The following is a 27656-nucleotide window of genomic DNA, read 5'->3' as shown; positions in this document are numbered from 1 at the left end:
CTTGGACCAAGTCAATTACTGCGGGGATATCAACCTCAGTCGGATTGGAAGGACCGACTGGTTGCGGGGGCTCTTCCACAAAAGGATCTTCCTTGATTGTGGGCGATTATAGGTGCTCTAGGAACACGTTACGTTCTTGGGCACGGGCTTCCAAGTGGAGCCCATGTTGGCCAAGTCATCTGATGCTTGATTCTTGAGTCGAGGCACATGATGGAGCTCCAGAGCCTTGAATTTCTTTTCCAACTTCCTGACGGCATTGCAGTAGCCCATCATCGCCGGGCTGCAGACGTCCCATTCTTTCACGACCTGATTTACCACCAGATCCGAGTCGCCATACATCATCAGTCAGCGAATCCCCAGGATGATTGCCATTTGGAGCCCGTACAGTAGGGCTTCGTATTCAGCTTCGTTCTTGGAGGAATCAAAGTGAATCTGAATAACATAGCTGAGTCGATCGCCTTTGGGGGACACTAAGACCACTCCGGCTCCATGGCCATTTAGAATCTTGGAACCATCGAAGAACATCATCCAGTGTTTGGGAACACTCGGGACGGGCCGCTCCTGCTCAATCCACTCGGCATGAAAATCAACCAAAGCCTGAGATTTGATGGCCTTCTTGGCTTCATACTTAATGTATAGTGGAAGGAGTTGAATGGCCCATTTAGCCACTCGGCCTATGGCATCTCTATTGTGCATGATCTCGGCCAGGGGCGTCACTAACCACCGTGACCGAGTGCTCTTGAAAGTAGTGTGCCACCTTCTTCGCAGTCAAATAAATTCCGTATATTAACTTCTGATAGTGTGGATACCTCCGCTTAGAAGGCGTCGGGACCTCAGAGATGTAGTACATAGGATGTTGGAGCTTGAAGTCCTTGCCCTCTTCTTCCCGCTCCCCCACTAGGACCATGCTGACAACTTGACATGTGACCGTGATGTACAAGAGCAAGGGCTCCTTGTTGCACGGAGCAGCTACATTGGCTGGGTGGAGAGCAGAGCTTCGAGGTCCTCGAACATGGCATGCGCTTCGGGAGTCCATTCGAACCGATCAGACTTTCTCATCAGTCGGTAAAGAGGCAGCGCCTTTTCACCGAGTTGAGAGATGAATCTACTCAGGGCTACCAGGCAGCCTGTGAGGAGCTACACGTCGTCATGGAGACACGCTCCGGTTGCTTCATTCGGATGATCATCCTGATCTTTTTGGGGTTGGCCTCGGTACCACGTTCGGATATGAGGAATCCGAGTAGCTTGCCCGCTGGGATGCCAAATGTACATTTGGCTGGATTGAGTTTAATGTCGTACTCACGTAGATTTGTGAATGTCTCAGCGAGGCCAGTCAGGAGGTCTGAACCTTTCCTCGACTTGCACCACGATGTGATCCATATAGGCTTATATATTCCAACTAATCTCCTGTCATAGACACTTATGGATCATGCGCATGCATGTGGCTCCGACATTTTTCAGACCGAATGGCATCGAGGCCATACTGTCGGATCTGAAGGTACCCGGAGTATGCATCCTGAAATGATAACCTCTCGCATGCGGGAGTAGAATCAACTATCTGATCTATGCTGGGGAGAGGAAATTGATCTTTCAGGCAGGCCCGGTGAGATGTCTAAAATCTACGCACGTGCGATTAGACTTGTCTTTCTTTGGCACCATGACGGCGTTGGCGAGCCACTCGGAGTGGTACACCTCTCGGATGAACTCGGCGGCTAAGAGTCGCGCGATCCGCTCGACGATTGCCTTGCGCTTCTCGGTAGAAGACCGTCCAAGATGCTCCTTGACAGGCTTCACCTTCAAGTCGACGCGTACTCTGTGCTCGACCAGTCCCCTGGGAACACCCGACATGTCGGAAGGTTTCCATGCAAAGATATCACAGTTCCCATGAAGGAACTAGACGAGCTCGGCTTCTATTTGCTGTCCAACGTCGTTGAGATGTTGGTCGGGGTACATTCGGGTCCTTCGGGTGGATGTGAGCTAGCTTTGTTTCTCCGGCTGACTGGAAAGCGGATTCCACAATCGACTTCTTGGTCATCATCAGCTCGCTTGGGTCCACCGCCTTCTTGTATTCGTCTAACTCGGCCATCGCCATTTGCTCGTCGTCAATTTGAGAGCCCTTCTGAAGGCACTCTTTGGCTAACTTCCGATTTTCGGTGATGGTGATCACAACATTCGACCCTGGCATCTTAAGTTTAAGATAAATGTAACATGGCCGGGCCATGAAATGAGCGTAGGCGGGCCTATCCAGGATGGCATGATAAGCACCCTGGAAGTCCACCACCTCGAAAGTCAGCCGCTCCTTCTGAAAGTTTGTCTTTTCGTCGAATGTCACATCTAGGGCGATCTGCCCGAGTGATTTGGCCTTATTCCCTGTTATTACACTGTGGAACTACATGCTGCTCTTGCTGAGATGGGACATCTGAATGCCCATTGCTTCCAACGTGTCTACATAGATGGGGTTGAGCCTGCTGCCGCCGTCCATCAAAACCTTGCGCAGTTGGGTACCACCAACAACCGGGTCAACCACCAGAGCCTACCACCCAGGGGTAGGTATATGGGTCGGGTGATCCGATTGGTCTAAGGTGACATGCGTCTTGGTCCAATCAAGATAATTGGTGACAATTGGAACTACCATGTTCACCTCTCGGTTGATGGCCTTTAGGTGAATCCTGCTCTCTATGTCGACAAAGATCATCAAGACGTTCTCGACATTCGCATACCCGGAGGCACTTATGCCCTCATCGTCATCGTCCTCATCTTTGTCCCCAGGGGGACTTTGCCGCATCTCGTGCTTCAGGAACCGACACTCCCGAGTGGTGTGTTTGGAAAAAATCAGGTTGGCCTCCTCATCCCTTGTTGGTGTGTATTTGGCAGGGCTGGTCAAGAATATCATTCTTCTTTGTGACCTGCTTCTTTCCTCTGCATTCCTTCTTCTGCTTTTGGGGGTCCTTGTTCTTGACTTGGCCGGCCAGAGTTGCGGCCTCGACACCCCCTCCAGCGTCAGCCTTTCACTTATTCTTCTTGCCTTTGTGATCCGACTGGTGGGCATCTCTAGCTCGAGATTTGCCGCTCCTCAGCTGGTCCTCCTACTCAACATTGGCATACCGACTGGCTATTTCCATAGCTCGACTGAGAACCAGAGTCTCAGTTCGTCTGAACTTCATGTTCAGCTCTCGGTAACGAACTCCGGCCTTGAAGGCGTAGATTTCCTGGTGTTCAGTGATGTTCTCCACCGTGTTTTTCAAGGTGGTCCACCACCGAATGTACTCTCGGAGAGTTTCGTTCTTCTCTTTGACACAATTCTGCAACTCGGCCAGTCCACCCGGCCTCTTGCAAGTGCCCTCAAAGTTCCTGACGAATACCCTCGCCAAGTCGTCCCAGAAGAAAATACTGCCTGGCGTGAGCTGAGTCCAGCAGGCCCGGGTGTAACCCTCCAGCACCAGGAGTAGGTGCTTCATGGCCACATTATCATTGCCACCGCCGATCTGGACTGCCACCGGGTAGTCCTCTAACCAAATTTCTGGCTTCGACTCGCCAGTTAACTTAATTATTCTTGTGGCCAACCTGAAGTTGTGGGGAATTTCCGCCGCCCGAATGTAGCGACTAAAGCACTCGGGACCTGATGGTACGGAACCACTCAAGACATCGTGGTCTTGGCCTTCTCGCAGGGTGTGGCGCTTGTCGACAAAGTTCTGAGCAAGAACGGATCCCGTGTTGAACTGGGGGTCGCGAGCGTCCCTCACGTAGCGAGCGGGACTCGGTCTTCGATCATCGCCGTGTGCATGTCTATCATCATAGGACTGACGCTCGTACGTGCCATCCCGTGATGGAGGCATCAGAGCGTGATCGTAGTCGTCATAGCACCGGGGTGACTCGACCCGATCGCGCCTCCGATCATCGTGGTGATCTCGTGAAGAGGAAGCAGCTCGGCGTCCGCTAGAGCCGAGTAGGTTGTGCACCGACTGGACCGTCTCCACGCGCACAATTGCGCTGTGCATCCGATCCCTGGACTGAGACACTGCCGCGTTTTATGACAATGCTATCTTCAGGAGCGCCTGGATCTGTCGAATCCCCTCTCCGCATGTGGAGCCAGAGGGCTGGAGGGAATCCATGATCTGAGTGGCAGCTGCCAGATTCTATAGTGGAGTGTTGAGAACTCGGTACTTACGAGGCTGATCGTTAGGGAAGAGCCGGCACTTTTCCCAACTGGCACTAGGAAGACAGCGCTCACGCTCGTCCAGCTCCCTCTGGAGCCGCTCGAGACAATCACACTCGGCCAGAGTGGCGAAGCGAGTTGACTCCATGGCCAAGGCCTCAGGAGATGTTCCGGTGATGGGGTGTTGAGGAGTTTCTCGTTTCGCTGACGGAGCTCCTCCCGCTGCTCCCAAGTGAGAGCTTGGGGCACGTACTGCTCGTGGCCAGCCATGCCACCGTTGGTGTCGACGTGAGATGTACCTGCGTGGCCGTCCTTGGGCCCCGTGCCCTGGAGGCACTCGGTGATTGGCGTTAGCCACCATAAGGATCTCGGAAGACGACTTGGTACTCTCAGACTCGGACTCCTCGGAGGAGTCGCTGAGTGACCCATTGGCGAGGTCGAGGGCGGGCTCATCGTAGTCAAGAGTTACCACCTGCGCTGCTGCTGCCTGAATGGCAACATCATGCTTTATCTAGCGATGTAGCCGTGAATACGCAGCGTGCTTGCGACGGCGAGTGATGGTGGGTTGAGCAACCACTCGGCACGGGGCCGAGGGCCGTCGGAGAAGAATCTGTTAAGAAGATGCACAGAAGTGCATCGCGCCACAGACGGGCAATGCCTCCACGTCTAGCGGTGCCTCGCGCAGCCACGCTGAGTCGTGAGCGACGAAGGAGAGAGCCCCGAAGTGAATCTCGTTGCTGACAGACATGACGATGATGATGAATTCAACCTACGTCGTGAACTGTTGCTAGACGCCTAGCCCCACAGTGGGCGCCAACTATCGGGATTACTATCCTTACAATGAGTACTAGGGGGTACGAATAAGGAGGCAGAGTCTAGCTACGAAGTAGGTGTAACACTTGCTGTTTAGCGAGTTCAGGCCCCTCACTTGGTGGAGGTAAAAGCCCTATGTCTCGTTCCCTGGGGCTTGCTTTGATTTGGTCGGTATGATTACAGGAATGCTTGCTTGCTCGGGCGTGGAGAGGAGCACGACTTATATAGAGTGCACCGCAGCCCACGTCTCCCACGCCGCCGAGGCATTTAATGACATTGATGATATTCCGTTACTAGTGTAATGAGCCTCAACTACAACAGTTATAGGTAACCGTAGCTATTGACTAGGCTTAATGGATTGCTTAGGATCCCTCGACCGTTGCAGCTCCCACGACGTCCCTCTCCTCGTCTATGTCCGAGTTGAGTGACGTGTGGTTATCCGAGTGCTAAGATGACTCCCGAGTGCTGCTGAGTCGTCCGAGTGGATTCCTTGACTTGCGCATCCAGGTGCAGGCATGGTCCAGGGACTTAGATATGATGGTGATGGGCTGCTTGCGGGTCCCGAATGATGGGTAATTGACCCTACCCGGAGTAGGTGACCACACCAGGCGGCAGCCTGCTCTATCGCGGTGTATGGCGCTTCCTATTCGACGGCCGGACTTTCAGTCGAGTGTAATTGTGCAGGCTCGAGGTCATGCTTTGCGTTTGGGCTTGGTTCCGGGCCTTCCTTTGGCGAACATCATCCTCTGGGGCAGAAGCCTAGGCAGGATGATCGGAGACTCGGGTGTATTTTGTTTTTAACCTTGGAGATTGTGATCCCTCCGCCGTCTCCTCGACGACGGCGACGAGGTGTGTAACCGGCGGGGTATGGATCTCCCTGTCGTCGGGTTTAAGCCCAATATGATCATAGATAAAGGGCCGGTCAACGGAGATTCACATGGCACAAAACCGATTTAGCAGATCGTTTACTGATGCTAGATCCGTACTCTCTGGGTTTTCGGAATTAACCCGTAGTGCCGCAGCTACGGCGATGTTGGAGATCATTTTCGAGCGGTGTTAGGCCAGGCGTACTCCGGATGGTTTCGTGGGTTCGGGCTTTAAGGCCGGACGCCGTGCAATACCAGTTTCTACCAGTATTGTCGAACTTGACGTCAAGGCGTCGTGCTCGCCAATTTTTTTGATAGGAGTCCAGGACTTTGTAAGAGGAAGATCTTCTCGCGGGCTAGCAACGAACTCTAGGCTGCCGCGCTCGGTCGCCTCATGGGGGGTGAAGTCATCGATCTGGCCAAGGCAACCAGTCAGATCAGCGCGTAGTATGATACTGCCAAACACGAAAATCTGGCCTAGGACGAAGATGTCGCTGATGCGGACGGTGTTGCCAGCGGTTAGATGAGCCATCGATCCTTCGGCGATCCAACAACGGAACTATCAACGAAGGCACAAATGTCGGTGTCAAACCGAAGGATCTTGGGTAGGGGGTCCCGAGCTGCGGATCTTGGATCAATGGGTAACAAGTGACGAAGAGCAGGGTATTACCCAGGTTCAGGCCCTCTCGAAGAGGTAAAACCCTACGTCATGCTTGCTTGTATTGATGTATATGAATGGATGACAGAGTAGCTCTATGATGAGATCGGATGAACTAAACCATAGGCGAGTAGGATGATGATGGTTTTCTAGCCTATACGGACTAAACCCTCTGGTTCTACATGGCCGGTTACAAGGAAGGAACAAAGATGCCGATTCTCCTCGTCTTGCCTTGGAGGACACACCAAGGCACCGAAGATCTCCAATCTGCATACGGGGTCACCTCATAGCTCGGTCTTCCAGCAGTTGTAGCGCAGCCCAGCTGTCCGGCCCATAAAGATAGGCCGGCAGCCCGAGGACCCCTCAGTCCAGGACTCCCTCACCCAGGATGCGCATGTCGGGCGACGTTGGGTAGTCCGCCTCGTGCAGCAGGCGCGCCACTCATGAAGCCAGAGACGGCCGAAGCCGTTGGTGGCCGCCCCATCGCCGGGGAACCTCTCCGCCATGACTTATGTGGTGACGGCTTGAGCTGTGCGGGCGAGAGAGAAGGCGAGAAAGGTGGTCGGCACTGGGCTTGAGCTGTGTGGGCGAGAGAGATGGCGAGTGTGCGGCGAGGTCGGCCTTTATAGCGGCGAGAGGGCGGGAGCGGTGTGGACGCATGGCGGGAAAGGGCGGGACGCTTGGCGGCTCGCCATCACTGCGCCATGTGTCAATCATGGAAGGATGACTGGCAGGAGCCTTGACATTGAATCGCGCTCGAGCTGAGGCGAGGCGATGAGGACAATGAAGCCTAGTCGCTGTCTCGGCAGGCCCACCTCGTGGGAATCTGGCGAGGGATGTTTTGGCGCCATTTTTCTTTCCCACGGCGCCCCAAGTCGCCCCCTAGCGCGCTGAGTTTGGTTTGGGTCCGTCAACCGCCGGTGCCAATTTTGGCCCAAAATGACAAAATTTGGTCCCCTAGGGGGCGCGACTGAGCGGTTCTTTTGTGGGCCCTCGCATTTCCCATCCGGCGCGATGGCGTGGCTGGTCATCTGAAAAGTGGCGGCTGGGCTGCGCTAGCTAGTTGGGACTGCTCCAGGTCTCAGCACCTCACTTCGTCTACACATTTCTCAAAAAAAAAAAACCTTCGTCTACACGTGACACATACAGACGAAGGTGTTCCTAAGTCATGTCAGACGAAGCTAGAAGAAAAGTTCGATGGGTGTGCTTATACGTACAAAATGAAGAGTGATTTAGTGAAGGTTTTACTAAGTATCAGTAGTGTGAAGAAAGAAAGTTAGGATTCGTGCCTCTCGCCGGTGCCGGCACAGGTCCATCTCGTCTCCGGTGGCCCTAGGGCCATGGAGGCGCGGTGGATCCTAGCAAGGGCCGGCGGGAGGGCTCCGTTTTTAGTCTTTTTTCCAATCTTGTTAGGGTTTGTGTCCTACTTAGGAAGGTGAGACGGCGGCGGCTCCCTGAAGATGGAATAAAGGTCTCCCCGCCTAGCCTCCGTTCCGGCAGTGCGTCTAGTATCGTTGGTGGGTGTGTGGAGGTGTGTCTCCGGCAGATCTATTTTTGGTGGATTTGTTCGGATCTGGTCGCTGTTCGTCTATGTTCGTGTGTCTTCTTTTTGGATCCTTTCGATCTACGTTATTTTTCATCGGCGGCGTTTGCTGTTCTGGGGTGCTGGTCCTATGGGGCCTTAGCACGACGATTTCTTGACTGTGTACTACAACAAGTTGTGCCCGGCTTCGGTGATGGAGGGGCAATGACGGCGGCGCGCCTTCGGCTCCCTTTGGTGCTTGTAGTCGTCGCTAGGTGGTCTACGGATCTGGATGTAATTTTTATTTCTGGTGTTCGTTGTACTGCCATGATTGAAGATGAATAGATTGGAAGTTTTTCCGAAAAAAAAGTATTAGTAGTGTCAGCTGACAATATTATTTATGTAGCAGCTCTGTCCCTGGTTCCTGGTAGGCTGATCGTGCATGGTTGGCCCAACATGGATGCATGGTTCCATGGGTGGCTTCTTGTGTGGCGACGACCGATGTTGAGTAGTTTTGATGGGTGGTGAGCTGCCGTGGCGACCATGCATCCATGTTCTGTGGTCTACGCTTTGGCACCAGTTGAGTGGTTTTGTCTTAGACAGCGCAGACGAAGGTGTTCCTAGCTAAGACGGTGACAAGGCTCATCACTTTTGCTTCTGTGGTCTATCGATTTAGCAGAGTCGCCTTCTCAGGCTTTCTGCTGCCATTACGGCACATCGGAAGCTATAGCGGAGTCAGAGTCGCCAGTTTCCAGGTGCGATGGGGGGAATCATATTTGCCGCGCGGATTGCCGCCGCTGAGGCAAGAAAGTCCGGATGGCTCCGGGGAAGGCGGTGGCGGACCGACTGGTCGCGAGCATGCGCCTTGGTGCGTGGCACGCGGATCGGCCTCAGATCTGGCAGGATGATTAGCATGGCGAGGTAGGGTGCGCGGCGGCCGTCGGGGAGCTGCGGCTCGTGGCGCCGGTGTTTCCTGGCTTCGACCTGGAGGGAGGGGATCTGTCGGCGGCTGTGGACCCGGATGCCTATTTGGTAGCGGCCTACTCGACAACGCGACGATACGCTGAGCACGGCTGACCAAGGGACAACGCGTGTGACATTCGGGCACTAGTACCCATTTTACGATGGTGGCGGCGTTTGCCGTTGTATGGCCGACGACAGCGGCTGGCGTGGCGGTGGGTGCTCCTGTAGCACCCTAAATCGAGGCGGCGACCCATCCTCTTGGACGGCGACATCATCTGTGGTCATGTGGGCTTATCGGAGATCGTATCACGAGGAGGTGACGACCGTTCTGATGTTGGCGGCGGTACGGGACATCCCCTCCATCAGCAAACCGGATTCGATGCGGCTCGGCAGGTGACACATGCGTCTCTTCTGGAGACGTCGAGCAATGTGTGTCGCCGGCAGGTGAAGCCCCTGACAGATACGCCGACGGCGGATCCTACACACGACGTCTCATGCAGAGGCGTCAAGTCATGCCTGCAACCGGCAAGTGATGCATGGTGGCTCTGGCAGAGGTGTCATGTTTACCCTATTATTGCTGGATCAAACGTGGTGCGACAGTGGCGGGAGGCATGCAGTATGGGACGTCCTTGTCTTCCGTGTCTTCTCCAGAAGTATATTGTTATCGAGGTGGTCGATTGCTGGATAAGGAATGATGGTACAGACGACTTTAACGACGAGTTTATGCACTCCGGAGGAAACACAAGATCTCTGCTCAGGCTACGTTGAGGCATGCCTACGTCGTGACCTTGCTAAAGATAGTGGATTGAAACTTGGCTTTGGGGATGAGAATCCGGAGTGCAAGCTTGTGTTGGACTCGCCATCATCGCCGCATGTGCAGCGATTCCTTGTTGAAAGCGTAGCCTGTGAGTTGTATATTTTACGTTTTCATGTTGTCTTGTAACATAGGGTTAGTGACTATATGATGGAGTTACCGTGGCCAGGCATGCAGCCTCATATTATATTTTTGCTTTATTTTTTGGGTCGATGTACATTCTTAATAATATATGGCTGCATGCATCGTCCTGATGTAGAATGCCAGGGGTTATCCTTCTTTTCGAAAATAACTAGACTATAAGAATTTGCAATCTAATTAGTGAACTTTCTCAAAAGAAAAATAGTGTAGTTATCTTTGTTAGAACGACAGGCAACTTCTTATATTCCTTGTAATCCTCCGAATCAAGGTCGGAGACTTTGATATCTTCGGCCACGATTGTGTACCACACAAAGACTTGGTCATTGAACTGCATGTCTTTTACTGCATCTTCCTTTTCTTCTCTTGTTAGTGTGAGCCATTGTGTGGACCGTGGTGGCATGATCGATAAGGGACAGGTTACGGCGTACATTGCGGAGTTTTCTTCTGGTGAAGACCAGGCTATACTGACATACAGATCTCTAATGTTGGTTATTTTAACTGAGGATAACACCTTTTTATCTGGCACTAAGGGAAAGCAGAGCTCGGGGGGATCAAACTGGATCACCTCATCTGAGGTAGATGCACTTATCTGCAAAATAATACCACATCCATGGATAAATGGGCCTATTAGAAACACTCAATTATACAACACTAACTTGCAGCTAAATTAGTATCTATATTTAAATTGCACATTCTAACTTTCAAGTTTTGTTTCAAGTATAGCCCATTTCACTTTTTTGAGATAATTTTCCAGCTTGTTTTCCTTTCAACAGCTTCATACTAAACTATTTCCAGTGGTTGTTATTATTATATAGTAGAGTGAATAAGCAAGACGCCATTATCCAGAAGTAAAAAAGTATCCTGTCAAATACGGGTCATTCTGTCTCTTTTTGGTAAGTGCAATTTGTGAAAACATGTCCTACTTTCAAATTTGAGGAAGTGAGTTAGCACATCGGTGGTTCCTTTCAAATTAGAGTAAAAACCAGGGACAAATCTGGGACCGTGAACACAACAGGACATTTTTTTATTCCTGGAACACTAATCATCAGGCATACCGATGATGCCAACCATTTGAAGCTTCAGGTTTAGGGTACATCCGTTATTTTATTCTTAACAAAATAGTGATGCAGTGGAATTAATTAACAGGGAAAGTAGGTGTCATGATGAACTAGGCACACTGCTGCCAGACATATGGATCTTGTTTTCCACAGAGATTAGCAGCTAGTCAGCTTGTCTACTTAAAAAGGTAATCTAAACATGTACAAAACTGATAGATGATATAATCAAACCAAATAAATAATATTCAAGATTATGTTCTTAGCCAAAAAACCAAAGTGACACATATTTAGTCTCCCCAATGATAATTTTAAATTTATCTATGTTTTGAAATGCATAAAACTCACAAATGACATAGTCAACTCAAGTAAATCGCAATGAGGATTAGTCTTTTGTTGTCAACCAGAAAACCAATATGGCAAATATTTGGACGCTCTATGTAAAATATTAATTAGGTTAATGTGCATGTGTAGTTATACCCAAGCCGAGTAGATCAAATTCTTAAACAATTGTATGTTCAGCTAATGAAGGTGATTAAACTCTTCACAAGTTTAATTAAGTCACCATGCTCACCTTGGATTCTACCTCGGTTGACAGCACTGTGGATACATGTGGACCGTGCAAAATTCTTGTGTCTGAAATTATAGGCGACCCAAGTGGCACATCCACTTCGGGTTCCTCGGCCTTATATGTAATCGTCAGATTCACCTCATCCACCAATTTACCCTCCTGTCTTTTGAATATATCTTCAGTTATGTCCTCAAGATTTTCATTCACTCTGGTGCTCCGCACAATGAAATCACCCGTGTACTTATCTTGTGGTGCCTTGTCCAGTGGTTGCAATGTTATGTCGACACCAAACTTCGATCGTGGAGCTACAAAGCCTTTATTTGGTTGTATACAGTATGGCAGGGGGCTTGTCGTTTCAACGTTGAATGCAATAAAATCATTTGTCTCGTTGGTTAGCTTAAGTGAGCATGATATCTGAGTGTTGAGCTCAAAAGGAAAGCATAACTCGAGCGGCTCAATCACAAGCATGTCATCCTCCAAGTAGGGGCTTATCTGTAAGAACAAACCAAGATGCCTTGTGACAGTGAGATGTACTTTTCATAAAATCTCATAAGCTTTGTGTTCAAAAGGTGGAAACTTCTACAATTAGAATAGTAGCCAAAAGGTAATGGATCTTTTTAATTTTAATAAAATGTTTGGATTCGCATTGATGGAAATTAAACACCAGGTCATGGTAATAGGCACACTCTCTTGCTTGTATAATATCACTTTCAATTGTTTTCATATATGAGTGCTTAGAAGAAACAGTGCATCCAAGCATATATCTAAGAGTCCTCTGCCACAATGTAGGATCCACTTTCTTGGTTTGTTTCTCGTGTGCATTTACATGTACATAGGGCTTCCTTAAGGACCATGTCACGTAGACTTTGCTTCCATCTTCTCTCTTTGAAACAAAACAATGATATCTAAAGAACAATGTAGGAACAATTGGACTGTTATTGAAGTTATGAGGAGCACATGAACTTACCTGCCCTATCGTAGATTCGTTCGCATTGCTGATTCTACTTTTTTCGTTTGTATTGCTGATTTTACTATATGTGCTTTCCAGTTCATTGATAACATGTATTATTTCTGATATAAAAGGCCTCTTGTAGGGATCATCTTGTTGGCAGAGTAGCCCTATCTCAATGAGTTTCTCTATCTGTTGGCATCTGAATAGAGTTTCTTTCCCTGATTTATGGAATCTGTGCCTCCATCTTCTACGTACCTGCCATTTGACAAGGCTGATATAGTGACAAAACATTCAATTCCCATGATTTGTATAAGCATAGGGTAGAAAAACCATGTCGGCACGGTTCTGGAATCAAGACATCATTATGATAACAGTTATGTACACATCATGTTTTAGATCTAATTTAAACTGTGGCACCAAGAAAAATTCAATATGCCATCCGCTGGTTGTAATGAAAATTAGGCAGAAATGCATTAGAGATGCAAATTCCTATTCCCTTAAAACATTTATGGGGTGCTTAATCACTACTTAGCTTATTTCCCCTTTGATTAAATTAACGGATTTTAAACACTTGAAAGAGTATATTCGGTTGTTGTCCAAGTTAGTCAACATTAGATCTGTAATGGGCATATATTAGACATGTCACAAGATGAATAAAGTTGCAAGGTTTCGGACCGGGGGTACCTTGTCTAGACTCTGGGAATACCCACTTTACAGGAAGCATGAGGAAGAAAAATGAGGGGCACAAAACAGGTGTTTATTGTGTCACGTGCAGAATTTTGTGGATTGTCATGAAGCTAAATATCGATAAAACATGCGACTGTATTACCCTTCTTAACCGAAAAAATTGTATGTTTTTATTTTTGCATCGAGCCATAGGCATACCAACCTTCTAACTGTATGCAACAGAAATATTTTTGCTAAATCTGTAAAAACAGGCCACCTACAATATGAAAAACTCTTACACTATTACTATCGGGAATACTCCTTTGTCCTGTCACCAGTTCGATTATTATGATTCCCAAGCTATACACATCATACTTGACTGACATTTTGCCTTTGTCTATGTATTCTGGAGCGGTGTATCCTCTGCATGAGAATATTTTAATTATAGAACATATAAAATGAATTGTAACGAAGGTAAAAGAAGTTTGTTGTTTTGGAAAATGCTTACGGTGATGAAAAACGGGTTGTACTTTTTGTTTGTGCATTTTCCTCCATTCTTGATAAGCCAAAATCAGTTATTTTGGCTACCATATTATAATCTATTAGTATGTTTGCTGGCTTCAGATCCATATGAATAATATGTTTTTCCACATGAAGATACTGCAGACCGTCACATATTCCTTTTAGTATGGAATAGCGAGTGTCCCATTGAAGCCCTCTTAATTCATCTGCAGAACAAAAAGGAGGAGGAGCGTGAGGTCTTTCAACATTTATTTGTGCACTGTTAGACATAAAAAATGATATAATTGTTAGCCAGTCCGTAATAATCTGTGGCCCAGTTATTGAAGAGTAGAAGTTTTTGACAAAGGAAATATATTAATATAATAAAGAGAGAAAATTTTCACATCCAGGGTGTACCTGTAATATATTTTTCAAGACTTCCGTTGTTGACGTACTCGAAACAGAGTATTCTTTCTCTATTCTCGGTGTAAATGTAATCTCTCGATTCTTCATTTTCGAATACTTTATGTTCTGTGTGAGAACAGAAGCCAAGAAACCGAACTATATTCTTATGGCTGACATGCAATAAGTTGTTAACCTCCCGACGAAATACTTTCTCATCTATGGTATGATTGTTCTTTATCCTCTTCACAGCAACTTGTCCATTTTGAAGGACACCCTGTTTAAACTTGGATGACATTAGAAATTATCTGAAGATGCAATGCAACAATTTGTTTTGGCAACATACCACCCCAAAGTATTTTGCTTGGCAGTATAGCACATAGACATAGCGGTGATATTGATAAAATTCTGCATCTACCAATGGAACTTTTTTTCCAGTAGTGTTTCATTATTATTTTTAACGGTCATTTAGAACTGTTTCATCTTAACTTTGGCATGATTACTCTATTACCAAACAAAGAAGAGGCAGTTCGGATCGAGCAATTTAGGCCAATATGTCTTCTTAACATGAGCCTCAAAATATTCACAAAGGTAGGCGCCAATCGATTGACACAGATTGCTCATTCGGTGGTGCAACCGATCCAGACAGCTTTCATGCCTGGGAGACACATTCTTAAAGGGGTTGTCGTTCTGCATGAAACGCTGCACGAAATTCGTTCGAAGAAGCTAGATGGGGTTATCTTCAAAGTGGATTTTGAGAAGGCATATGATAAAGTTAAGTGGCATTTCTTTCAGCAGGCAATGCGCATGAAAGGATTTAGTGAGGCTTGGCGGAACCAAGTGGGTTGTCAAGTCCAGAAGGATAGTGTCGGAATAAAGGTTAACAATGACATCGGTCACTATTTTCAGACACACAAGGGATTGAGACAAGGGGATTCAATGTCTCCTCTCCTATTTAATATAGTGGCCGATATGTTGACCATTCTGATAGGCAGGGCCAAGCATCACGGTCAAGTGGAAGGACTAGTCCCTCATTTGGTTGATGTGAGAGTCTCCATTTTACAGTACGCTGACGACACTATCCTATATATGGATCATGACACTGCAAAAGCACGCAATATGACGCTCATATTGTGTCTCTTTTAACAATTGTCAGGATTAAAAATAAACTTTAAAGAGCGAGCTATTCTGCTTTGGAAAGGCTAAAGAAGAACAAGACGCTTATAGACAATTGTTTGGGTGTGAATTAAGTTCTTTGCCTTTCAGTTATTTGGGCATACCGATTCATCACCATAAGTGATCAAATAAAGAATGGAAGTGCATCGAAGATATAATTGAAAAAAAGCTTAGTTTCTGAAAGAGCAAGCTAATGTCGTATGGTGGTCGGCTAGTGCTAATTAACTCGGTACTTACTAGCATGCTGATGTTCCTACTATCTTTCTTCGAGGTAGCGAAAGGGGTGAGGAAAAAACTTGATTTATTTAGATCTCGTTTCTTCTGGCGGTCAGATGAGGCCAAGAAGAAAATATACCATCTTGCACGATGGGATATTCTTTGCCGACCTGTCGGTGTACTAAAGTAGGGGTACCTTAGTACCCCGAACTTGTGCACGGGCAGTCGCAGTGTCCCGCGGCAAGGCTTGCCGGGCGTCCGCCAAGACCCTTCGCTATTCATATTACTGCCATTCAAGAACAAAGTGTTAACCGAGAAGACAAGGCCCCGGCAAGAGGAGCTTGCCGGGAAAGACAAGACCCCGGCAAGATTAGCTTGCCGGGAAGGCCAACCAAGGCACTTCAGAAAACTTGCCATGACGCTCCGCGCGTCCCGGCAAGACCCGACGGGCGGCAAGCTTGCGGGTGCGACAAGACAACGGCCGCGGCAAGGCGCTTGTCGCGGAAAGGCTGCCACTCTGCACCCGAGCTCCAGCGCATCCGACGACGTGTCGCCCCAGGACCATCCCAGGAGCACGTGGCGAGGCGCTGTGCAGCCAAGCGGTGCGAGGTGGCAAGAGGAGATGACGAGAAGGCCATCGTGGCAGGCGGTGGCGCTCCTAACGGTCGCTTCCTTGCACTGTTTGGGCGACTGGACGGGCATTAAATGCCCTTGTCCCCTGCCGTCAGAGTTAGGTAGGGGGCACTGTTGATAGCGGTTGTACCAACCCCCGTTTTTACTTTTTTACCTCTCTCTCTACGCTGCCACCTGTCGGTGACCCCTTTAGACTATAAAAAGGAGGCCCATGCGCACGTAGAAGGGGTTCGACTCATTCGAAACTACAACACACCACGCTTTCAAGCAAGAACAGAATAGAAACACAAAGCAGCAGTAGGAGTTTTATCTCTCCGGAGAGCTCCGAAGCTGGGTAAAATCCCCCGCGTGCTTTCGCCTCGATCTGCTCTTCGTGCGCCCTCCGCTCCCTGCCGGACCGAAAAGGGGCTCCCTGCCCCATAGGTGCTCGTTCCCCACGACATCTTTGGCGCGCTAGGTAGGGGGGCGTCGAGGTCGTGCGTATCTGATCCGGCGTCTGTGCGCGCTACATCAACATCTTCATCGACATGCCACCGAAGAAGAAGACTTCGGAGGTGGCCGCTCCGTCTACGACTATCCTACCGCCACCGGAGCAAACGGGCGGTGGGGTGGACGCCGGCGGAGGAGAGGGCGCCGGCGGGGGGACTCACATCGTCACCGGTCTAAGGACAAGGCCCCGCAAGGTTCAGCGTCTGTACATCCACCGCACCGTTCCCAGGAGCTGCAGGATCGACAACGCCACGGTGCTCCTAGCATCGTGCTCGCGTTGGAACAAGGCCAAGCTGGTGGGTCGCGGGACGCTCAAGGCCAACGTACGCGTCAACACGCTGGCACGAGCGCAGTGCGGTCACCTGGACGAGATGTCGCTCCTTCTAACACTGTTAGAAGTTTGAGCGTATCCCGCACCTCGCGTCGCTCGCCACCGCCACCCAACACTCCAGAGGAAGCGCTGGCCCGAGCCCAGCTGCTTCTAGATTACCCTCCAGCGCCAGACAAGATCGACGACTGGAGGGCCGTCATTCAGAGCCTCATCGGCTTCGCCAACGGCGACAAGCCCCGGCAACCGAGCACATCGAAGCCCCGGCAGGACGCCCAGGCGCGAGCCGACGCCGACAAGACCGCTGGGGATGCCACCACCGTGCACTCCCCGCCCCGAAGGCCAAGGTCGCCGACTCGCCGGGCCAACCTCGACACCGACTCTACCGCGTCGTCGGACCCGCGAGTTCACCGCGATCAACGCCAAGTTCTCCAAGAACGACGACACGAAGACGCTCGCACTCGCATCGAGCGCCGAAGAGAAGCGCGGCGTCAATCTGACCAGCGCGCTGGGCCCACTGTCGATATGCATGCGCCAGGGGAACCAGGCGACTTGCCGTACGCGGTAGGCTGCCCTGCGTTCACCCGTGAGCTGCGGCAGGTCCAGTGGCCCAGTACCAAGAACTTCAAGCCAGACGTGCCCGAGAAGTACGATGGCAGGATACATCCGTCAGAGTTCCTCAGCGTCTACACCATCGCGGTGCAGGCTGCCGGGGGGCGCGACGAGAAGATCCTCGCCAACTACTTCCCGCTGGTGCTCAAGCCCAACGTCAGATCTTGGCTCATGCACTTGTTGGACAACTCCATCTCTTCGTGGGCGGACCTGTGCCATCAGTTTGTCGGCGCCTTCACAGGCGGCCACAAACCCCATGGCCAGGAGAGCGATCTTCATCTGCTCGCCCAGAAGGAAGGAGAACCCCTGCGCAAGTACATACAGAGATTCAGCCAGGTGCAGCGCAACATCCCAGACCTCCACCCTGCCGCGGTTATCAGCGCGTTCCATCAGAACGTGCGTAACCGCAGGATGAGGGAGGAGATGGCGATGTGCAAAATCAGAGATGTCAGCGAGCTATATGCTCTGGCCGACAAGTGTGCACGGGCTGAAGAGGGGAGGAGACTCCCCGGAGAGAACGCAAGAGCAGAAGGATCTGACAGTGAGGACGCCCCTCCGGCAAAGAAGAACCGGGGGCGGAACAACAGAAAGAGGAAGGCTAAGGATGTGCTAGTTGTTGAGCAGTCCGGCAACGGAGGCGGCGGCCACCACAGCCTCGCCGGATGGCAGGATACATCTGTCAGAGTTCCTCAGCGTCTACACCATCGCGGTGCAGGCTGCCGGGGGGCGCAACGAGAAGATCCTCGCCAACTACTTCCTGCTGGTGCTCAAGCCCAACGTCAGATCTTGGCTCATGCACTTGCCGGACAACTCCATCTCTTCGTGGGTGGACCTGTGCCATCAGTTTGTCGGCGCCTTCACAGGCGGCCACAAACCCCATGGCCACGAGAGCGATCTTCATCTGCTCGCCCAGAAGGAAGGAGAACCCCTGCGCAAGTACATACAGAGATTCAGCCAGGTGCAGCGCAACATCCCAGACGTCCACCCTGCCGCGGTTATCAGCGCGTTCCATCAGAACGTGCGTAACCGCAGGATGAGGGAGGAGATGGCGATGTGCAAAATAAGAGATGTCAGCGAGCTATATGCTCTGGCCTACAAGTGTGCACGGGCTGAAGAGGGGAGGAGACTCCCCGGAGAGAACGCAGGAGCAGAAGGATCTGACAGTGAGGACGCCCCTCCGGCAAAGAAGAACCGGAGGCGGAACAACAGAAAGAGGAAGGCTAAGGATGTGCTAGTTGTTGAGCAGTCCGGCAACGGAGGCGGCACCGACAAGGCCAAGGCTGGTGACTCCGGCGAGGCTGTGGTGGCCGCCGACAAGCAGGACGGCTCCGGCAAGCAGTACTGCAAGATCCACCGCACCAAGGGCCACAACCTCCAAGCTTGCAAGAAGGTTGAGCAGATGGCAGAGCTAAAGTAAGCTGAATACGAGCGTCGCGACAAGGAGAAGGCCCAGGAAGGTGGCGGAGGATCCGGCAAAAAGTGTCCCGCCCGGGGAGGGCGCCGCGGCAAGGCCAAGCAACGGCAAGGAGATAGGCCTCCCCGTGGCCGCGACAAGGACGAAGACGAAGATGAAGATGATGAGATGGAGGAGGATGAGACTGACGAGCAGGAGTTCCAGAAGGCAACAGAGGTGTTGTGCATCGACGGCGGTGCTTCTCTGCACACTTCGCACCGCCAACTCAAACAGTGGGTGCGGGAAGTGAACGCAGCAGAACCGTTCGTTGAATCGCGCAAGCCCCTGAAGTGGTCCAGCACGCCCATCATCTTTGATGTTGAGGATCACCCTAATCGCATCACTGCGGTCGGGTGCTTGCCGATGTTGGTTTCGCCAACCATCCGCAACCTCAAGGTTACAACGATGTTGGTTGACGGCGGGGCCGGCCTAAATCTGATCTCCTCCGCAGTGCTCAAGAAGCTCCAGATCCCCGATAGCGAGCTCAAAGAGACCGGAACTTTTCAAGGAATCAACCTGGGAAGGAGCCACCCGAAGGGGAAGATCACGCTGCCAGTAACGTTTGGCAGCGAGCTGAATTTCAGGATAGAGAGAGTCACATTTGACGTTGCTGATTTCCCATTGCCCTACAATGGGATACTTGGCCGTCCAGCGCTTGCCAAGTTCATGGCAGCCTCTCACTACGCTTACAATGTGCTCAAGATGCCTGGTCCGATAAGTGTTATTTCTGTCCATGGCGACAAGAAAGATGCACTTATCTGTACCGACAAGATCTACCGGGAAGCAGCAGCCGCAGCAGAACGCAAACCACTTGCCGCTGAAGCTCCCGGGGGAAGAAGAAGACCAAGTCCGGCAAGAGTAGCTCTGATGCTCACTCCGGCAAGCGCACCTCTTCGGAGTGCTGCGCTACCGTCGAGGACGCACCATCGAGCTCCACCGGCAAGTGCCAAGAAGGCAAAGACAGCTTCACCGGAGACCAAGAAAGTGGCCGCCAAGGAGGACGACACTGGTGGTACCTTCACCATCAGTGCCACGCTTGACCCTAAATAGGAAAGCGCGCTCGTTGCTTTCCTGCGGGCGAATGTCGATGTGTTTGCATGGCAACCATCTGACATCCCCGGTGTTCCCAGGAAAGTAATTGAGCACCACCTTGCCGTCTGCCCTCACGCGCGGCCCGTCAAGCAGAGAGTCAGGAAACAAGCGGTAGAACGCCAAGAGTTCATTGCAGAGGAGATCAAGAAATTGGAAGCAGCAGGCCTGGTCCGAGGAGTGCTCCATCCAACGTGGTTAGCCAATACAGTAGTCGTGCGCAAAGCAAACGGGAAATGGAGGCTTTGTATTGACTTCACTGATGTTAATAAAGCTTGTCCCAAGAATCCATTTCCCTTGCCGCGCATTGACCAGATCGTCGACTCCACGGCAGGATGTGATCTGCTTTCATTCCTTGATGCATACTCAGGATATCATCAGATCTTCATGGCTGAAGAGGATGAAGAGAAAACCGCATTCATTACTCCATGTGGCACGTACTTCTTTGTACGGATGCCTTTCAGACTAAAGAATGCTGTTTCAACATTTGCAAGGGTAGTCAGTCATGCTTTTGAGCCACAGCTGCACAGAAATGTAGAAGCTTACATGGATGACATAGTGGTCAAGAGCAAGGACAAAGAAACTTTGATCCAAGATTTGGACGAGACTTTTGCAAATCTGCGCGAGATCAATCTCAAGTTGAACCCCGAGAAGTGCGTGTTTGGAGTTCCTTCCGACAAACTTCTCGGGTTCTTTGTGTCCCAGAGAGGGATTGAAGCCAATCCCGACAAGATCAAAGCCATTGAACAGATCGAAGCACCGAAGCGCGTCAAGGATGTACGAAGGCTTGCCGGCTGCGTTGCTGCTCTCAGTAGGTTCATCTCTAAGTCTGCTGAGCGTGCCCTGCCGTTTTTCAAAATTTTGAAAAAGGCAGGTCCAATGAGATGGACTCCAGAAGCGGAGGCTGCGCTGCAGGACTTGAAGAGATACCTATCCTCCACTCCAATACTTGTCGCACCTAATACACAAGAGAAGTTGCTGCTATATCTGGCGGCAACCAATCAAGTGGTCAGTGCTGCGTTAGTAGCGGAGAGGGAGGCGGATGACGAGCCAGCAACCGCGGCAAGCGAGTCCAGTGACAAGCAGGGGGCTTCCCCGACAAGTTCTGGTTCCGGCAAGGATGGATCTGCGCAGCCACAAGAAGAGAAACGGAAGAAGATGGTGCAGCGCCCAGTTTACTTTGTCAGTTCCCTTCTGCAGGGGGCTAGATCAAGGTACTCTGGTGTGCAGAAGCTGCTTTTCGGCCTTCTCATGGCCTCGAGGAAGCCGCGCCATTACTTTCAAGCACATGAGATCACAGTTGTCACTCGCTTTCCGTTGAAGAGGATATTGCAGAATCCAGAAGCAACAGGCAGGATTGTCGAGTGGGCACTGGTATTGTCAAGCTTTGGCCTCAAGTTTGAAAGTACTTCAACTATTCAGAGCCGAGCATTGGCAGAGTTCATAGCAGAAGGGACGCCGACACCTGATGAAGAAACTCCGGAGAGGAGCATCCCCGTCAAGGAAGCGAGCAAAGTATGGATCATGTACTTTGACGGTGCCTTCTCGCTGCAAGGCGCCGGTGCGGGCGTACTACTTGTTGCACCCACCGGAGAACACCTCAAGTACGTGGTCCAAATGCACTTTCCCAAGGAGCAAGCAACAAACAATACCGCAGAGTATGAAGGCTTGCTTGCCGGACTCAGGATCGCGGCAGACCTTGGGATCAGGAAGCTTATTGTGAGGGGTGACTCACAGCTTGTCGTCCGTCAAGTGAACAAAGATTATCAGAGTCCGTTGATGGAAGCATACATTGATGAAGTGAGGAAGCTGGAAGTGCATTTTGACGGCCTGCAGATGGAACATGTTCCAAGAGCTCAGAACGACATTGCAGATGGCCTGTCAAAATGCGCCGCACTTAAGCTGCCTGTGGAACCAGGGATTTTTGTGCTCAAGCTGACTCAACCATCTGTAACACCATCAACTGGACAGAGCAAGAAGAGGAAGTTGGTTACTGGCGACTACTTTCCGGCAGAGCTCCCCGAAGCCGCCGTCAAGAAGGTCCCCAAGATCAACACAAAGAGTGCTGAGGGGCAGTCTGCTCCGACAAGCCCCAGGGTTTGTTTCGTTGAAGCAGACGCTCCCGACAAGCTGTGTCCCGACACGCTTGCCGGGGAGCATCATGCTCCGGCTGAATCACAGATTCTGGCCGTGGAAGCAGATGTTCCCGCAGCAGCATTTGCGCCTTTAGTCCTTGTCGTTGAGCCACAAGCTCCGGCATGGGCACAGCAGATCGTCCATTTCCTTCAGACAGGAGAACTTCCCGAAGAACAAGAAGAAGCAGAGAAAGTAGCCCGACAATCAAATATGTACCAGTTTGTCGATGACATACTGTACAGAAGAAGATCCAACGGAGTGAAATTGAAGTGCATTTCCCGGGAAGATGGACAGGAGCTGTTGGCGGAGATACATGGAGGCATATGTGGTCACCACATTGGCGCAAGAGCACTTGCCGGCAAAGCTTTCCGGCAAGGTTTCTTCTGGCCGACAGCCCTCTAGGATGCAACTGCACAAGTAACCAAGTGTGAAGCGTGCCAGTTCCACTCCAAGCAGATACACCAACCAGCTCAAGCTCTCCAAACAATCCCTTTATCCTGGCCATTTTCGGTCTGGGGGCTCGACATCCTCGGCCCCTTTCCCCTAGCTGTCGGGGGCTTTGAGTACTTGTACGTTGCGATCGACAAGTTCACAAAGTGGCCTGAAGTGGAGGCAGTGAGGAAGGTGACAGCACAGTCAGCAGTCAAGTTCTTCAGGTCAATTGTTTGCCGTTTCGGAGTCCCTAACAGGATCATCACCGACAACGGCACACAATTCACGAGCCGCACCTTCATGCAGTACGTCCAAGATCTTGGCGCCAAGATCTGCTTCGCTTCTGTTGCTCACCCGAGAAGCAACGGTCAAGCGGAGAGGGCGAACTCTGAAGTGCTACGCGGGCTCAAGACCAGAACTTTCGATAGGCTGCGCAAGTGCGAAAGAAATTGGATCGAGGAGCTGCCGGTGGTTCTTTGGTCGATCCGGACGACGCCGAATCGAGCCATAATGAAGTGGATATGGCGTCGTTCAAAGAAGTACAGCCTTGCCGGGACACAGACGATAGAAAAGCTAAGTTGCCAAAGTCTGAACACAGTCAGTTTTAAATTTTTTAAGTTATACTCCTTGAACGACCGTGCCTTGTATGGAAAACCTGTGCGCGGAGGAATCGACTCGTGGCTAAGTTGCGCCCTTAATTTGTTTCGAGTCCGCTCAACAATGAAAGTGTGCTGCAACTAGCCCCGACAAGGTTTCTTGCCGGAAGCAACACCGCCGGCAGGCTGCTGATGTTCCGCACTCAGCGCTCGCGGCAAGTGTGTTCCCACCGGCAAGTTCCCTGAAAGCGTAGGGTAAAAACATACAAGGGATGGAATTGAGTAAAGGATATAACATAACAAGCATCCCCTTTTCATTAAAAAACATCCCACTCAGGTACAGTCCATAGAGGATGAAAAACATGAAAGAGAGGATTACAAGTTTTAGATGCGGCTAAGGCCCGGAGGCTTACAAATTAAAAAGATAAGATGCCCGTAATCCCTTTCCTGTCCCTCTCTTCAGGAGGTAGGTCAAGGAGGCGAAAAGGGCAAAAGGGGCGCCTAGGCGAGCTACAGGTGCCAGAAGACACCAAGAGAACATCCCGGGGGCCGTCCGAATGCTGGATGGTGATGGCGGCGCTGGAAGCGGGGCTCGAAGACGGGGCGGTAGGACGTCAGCACGCTGTCGAGGGCACTACGCCCACGTACTCCGATTTGACAGCCTTGTCGCCAGCCCTCTTCCCCTTCCGCAGCCTCCCTACGCCAGCCACCCAAGGAGACGACCCCGGGGAGTTCAAGGAGCCGGCGACACGGATGATGGGGTCACCAGTGACGCACGAAGCGGCGCCCGACACCTAGTTGGGCCCGCCATCCCGCCGCCCGCTACCCTCATCATCGCTGTCGCTCTCCTCCTCGTCACTCTCGCTCGAGGGGGAGCCTTCGCTATCTTAGGAGCTGTCCACGCAGCACTTCGCCCGAGTGCCGAAGCACCCGAAGACTTTGACGGAGAGGAGATCGCCCTCCATTAACTTAAAATGGAGGGTAAACCCCTCCATCAGGCTGTGGATACGGGCGAATGTTACACATTTCCTGGATTTAAGTATTGCCCACGATCTCTCCCACGACGCTACGATTGACGTGTGCCGTTACGGGAGGACGCGGTGGATACGGAGTGGATTTGGTTTGGACCCAGGCCGCGCATGCCCGTGCCCCGTTTTGGGCCTGGCCCAACAGCGCTCGGCACCGTGTATGACCCAGGCCCGGGGGCTCCTGTCGGTGTACTAAAGTAGGGGTACCTTAGTACCCCGAACTTGTGCGCGGGCAGTCGCAGCGTCCCGCGGCAAGGCTTGCCAGGCGTCCGCCAAGACCCTTCGCTATTCATATTACTGTCATTCAAGAACAAAGTGTTAACCGAGAAGACAAGGCCCCGGCAAGAGGAGCTTGCCGGGAAAGACAAGACCCCGGCAAGAGGAGCTTGCCGGGAAGGCCAACCAAGGCACTTCAGAAAACTTGCCACGACGCTCCGCGCGTCCCGGCAAGACCCGACGAGCGGCAAGCTTGCGGGTGCGACAAGACAACGGCCGCAGCAAGGCGCTTGCCGCGGCAAGGCTGCCACTCTGCACCCGAGCTCCAGCGCATCCGACGACGTGTCGCCCCAGGACCATCCCAGGAGCATGTGGCAAGGCGCTGTGCAGCCAAGCGGTGCGAGGTGGCAAGAGGAGATGACGAGAAGGCCATCGTGGCAGGCGGTGGCGCTCCTAACGGTCGCTTCCTTGCATTGTTTGGGCGACCGGACGGGCATTAAATGCCCTTGTCCCCTGCCGTCAGAGTTAGGTAGGGGGCACTGTTGATAGCGGTTGTACCAACCCCCGTTTTTACTTTTTTACCCCTCTCTCTACGCTGCCACCTGTCGGTGACCCCTTTTGACTATAAAAAGGAGGCCCATGCGCACATAGAAGGGGTTCGACTCATTCGAAACTACAACACACCACGCTTTCAAGCAAGAACAGAATAGAAACACAAAGCAGCAGTAGGAGTTTTATCTCTCCGGAGAGCTCCGAAGCTGGGTAAAATCCCCCGCGTGCTTTCGCCTCGATCTGCTCTTCGTGCGCCCTCCGCTCCCTGCCGGACCAAAAAGGGGCTCCCTGCCCCATAGGTGCTCGTTCCCCACGACACGACCCAAGGACCAGGGGGGTCTTGGAATAGAGAACTTGAAAATTAAGAATAAATGTCTTATGAGTAAATGGCTCTAAAGGTTAGGGACAGAACCGGAGGCTTTATGGGATATTCTTTGCCGACCCAAGCATAGATTTTACGTAATAAGTATTGACAGTCGAAAACGCTTGCCCAACCCAGGTCACTGTGAGACCAACAGACTCACCATCCTGGAAGGGACTCGTGTGAAGACTTGTTCTTTCGTAGGGTCAAATTCTTGATTAGCAATGGGATGTCAACAACATTTTGGGACAATACATGGTTAGGAGAGACTCCCCTAGCCATACAATACCCCACCCTTTATACATCATGCAACGTAAGGAGGATTACCTAGGCACAATATTTCAAGCGACTCCCTTGAACATTCAGTTTAGACGTGCGTTAGTTGGTGAGCGATGGACTGCCTGGATGCATTTGGTCCGAAGATTGATAGATGTTCAATTATCCGACCAACCTGATTCGACACACTAGAAGTTAGCTAGAAATGGGGTGTTTGCGGTGAAATCTTTCTATATGGATTTGATTAATTCTGGCCCAATCTCGAGATCGTTACATATTTGGAAGGTTAAGGTTCCCTTGCATATTAAGATCTTTATTTCGTTCGTCCACAAGCAAGTGATCCTCACCAAAGATAACTTGCTTAAGAGGCGGTAGGTAGTTCGCGTTGTTGTTTTTGTGATCATGGTGAAACAATACAACACTTATTCATAGAGTGCCAACTCGCCAAGCTGCTTTGGAGAACGATCCATATAGCCTTTAACATTACTCCTCTAGTTCACATTGAATCGTTGTATGGAACGTGGTTAGCGAGGGTTGATCAGATTACTGCGGCTCGTATTCGGATTGGAATATGTGCGCTCATGTGGGCTATATGGAATTGCAGGAATGATATGATTCTTAATAGACAACATACTTTAACTTTCTTGCAGGTCATCTTCAGAGCGTCTGCATGGATCCGTATGTGGTCCTTACTCACTCCTACGGACTCCAGGCAGCCTTTGGTTACTGGGTGCAACTAGTCGGAGATGGCAGCGCGGGCTATATTCAACCAGTTCGGATGACGGTTGAATAACAGGATCGGAGTCTAGGGAGGTTGCCCTTGGCATTGTCATTCCGATTGGGAGTTTGAGCATGTAATCTTCCTTTTTTTGCTACGCTTGCGAGCTGTAATACTTGTTGTAAATATGAGCAATTTACCGAGTGATTTTATTAACAGAAATAGTAGATAAAGCATGACTAGTGTAGCAGTGATAAAACAAGCCATGCGATTTGACAAAGAGAAGGTAAACAACATCTTCATATATGAACCGTAACTAAACATATCTTGAGCAGACAGTATAGCAAGTTGCATATATGAAATAGAGTCTAACATATCCAGGGCAAATACTAGAACAAGGAACTGTAGCAGAACCTCTAATAGAAAGGGGACGAACACGTACGGGGCAGCAGCAGCAGAAGCGCTGGACTTGGGGTCGGTGTCCTCGCCAGCCATGTCATCGAGGAGGTCATGGACGTCGTGGAAGAAGTCGTCGTCAGGGAAGTAGTTGTCGGAGTCCGGGGCGTCCGTGATGAAGATGTCAGTAGTCGCGCAGAGCGCTCCCCAAAAACCTTATCACCCTTCTCCCGTACAGGACTCAAAGAGGTGCGGTTTCGGAGGCCTACTGTCCCGACTCGCGGTGCACGCCACAAGCCAGGATGAGGAAGACAGCAGCAGCGCAGAGATTGGAACCGGTGGCGAGAGGAGGAAGAGATTCTGGTGCGTCTCTCTGAGAGGAGCGACCACCCTTTTATAGGCGCAAGAGAAGAAGGCGAGGCTGCGCAGGGAGCTGAAGAGAACGAGGGAGATGAAACGAACATGCATTCAATCTCCACTACAGCAAAATGTTTCAGCTTTCGCGTGCCCTTTCATATACCTGTAGTGCGTGGCAAAAATTTACATCGGCTCGGCTCATTCCCGCAACCCTCAACCCGCGGCGCGTCGTGACGAGGCATGGTGTAGCGAGGCAGGCGGCGGAGGAGGAGCGCGCGTGGATGCCCCTCTTGTTCTCATGCTCATATAAGTGGGGAAGGTGCCTCCCTTATAAAGAGGTCCAACTCCCTCTAAACTAGCAAGGTGGGACTAAACTTTAGTTCCACCTCTTGCCTTGCACGAATGGGCTGCGTGTACTGTGAGTTCTTCTTCCATTGTTGACCTCGTTAAGATGGTCTGCTTGCAAGACTTCCAAGAAACAGCGCCACCTCCATGAGGGAATACATAACAGC

At 51.0% G+C, this 27656-nt stretch overlaps 1 protein-coding gene across 1 annotated transcript in view; it reads right to left on the bottom strand.

The window, feature by feature from the left end:
• The window catches only part of LOC123072890 (uncharacterized), a 63669-nt gene that overhangs the window by 22415 nt on the left and 13598 nt on the right, over positions 1-27656 (bottom strand). The window contains exons 4-9 of the mRNA XM_044496560.1: positions 14096-14357; positions 13686-13905; positions 13477-13600; positions 12527-12766; positions 11563-12051; positions 10148-10522 (exon numbers count right to left, since the gene is read on the bottom strand). Coding sequence (XP_044352495.1) covers positions 10148-10522; positions 11563-12051; positions 12527-12766; positions 13477-13600; positions 13686-13905; positions 14096-14357 — 1710 coding nt within the window. The remainder of the gene's footprint in view (positions 1-10147; positions 10523-11562; positions 12052-12526; positions 12767-13476; positions 13601-13685; positions 13906-14095; positions 14358-27656) is intronic.

Source organism: Triticum aestivum, chromosome 3B (assembly GCF_018294505.1).
Source record: "Triticum aestivum cultivar Chinese Spring chromosome 3B, IWGSC CS RefSeq v2.1, whole genome shotgun sequence".
Lineage (NCBI taxonomy): Eukaryota > Viridiplantae > Streptophyta > Magnoliopsida > Poales > Poaceae > Triticum > Triticum aestivum.
This window is presented reverse-complemented; position numbering and strand designations above follow the sequence as displayed.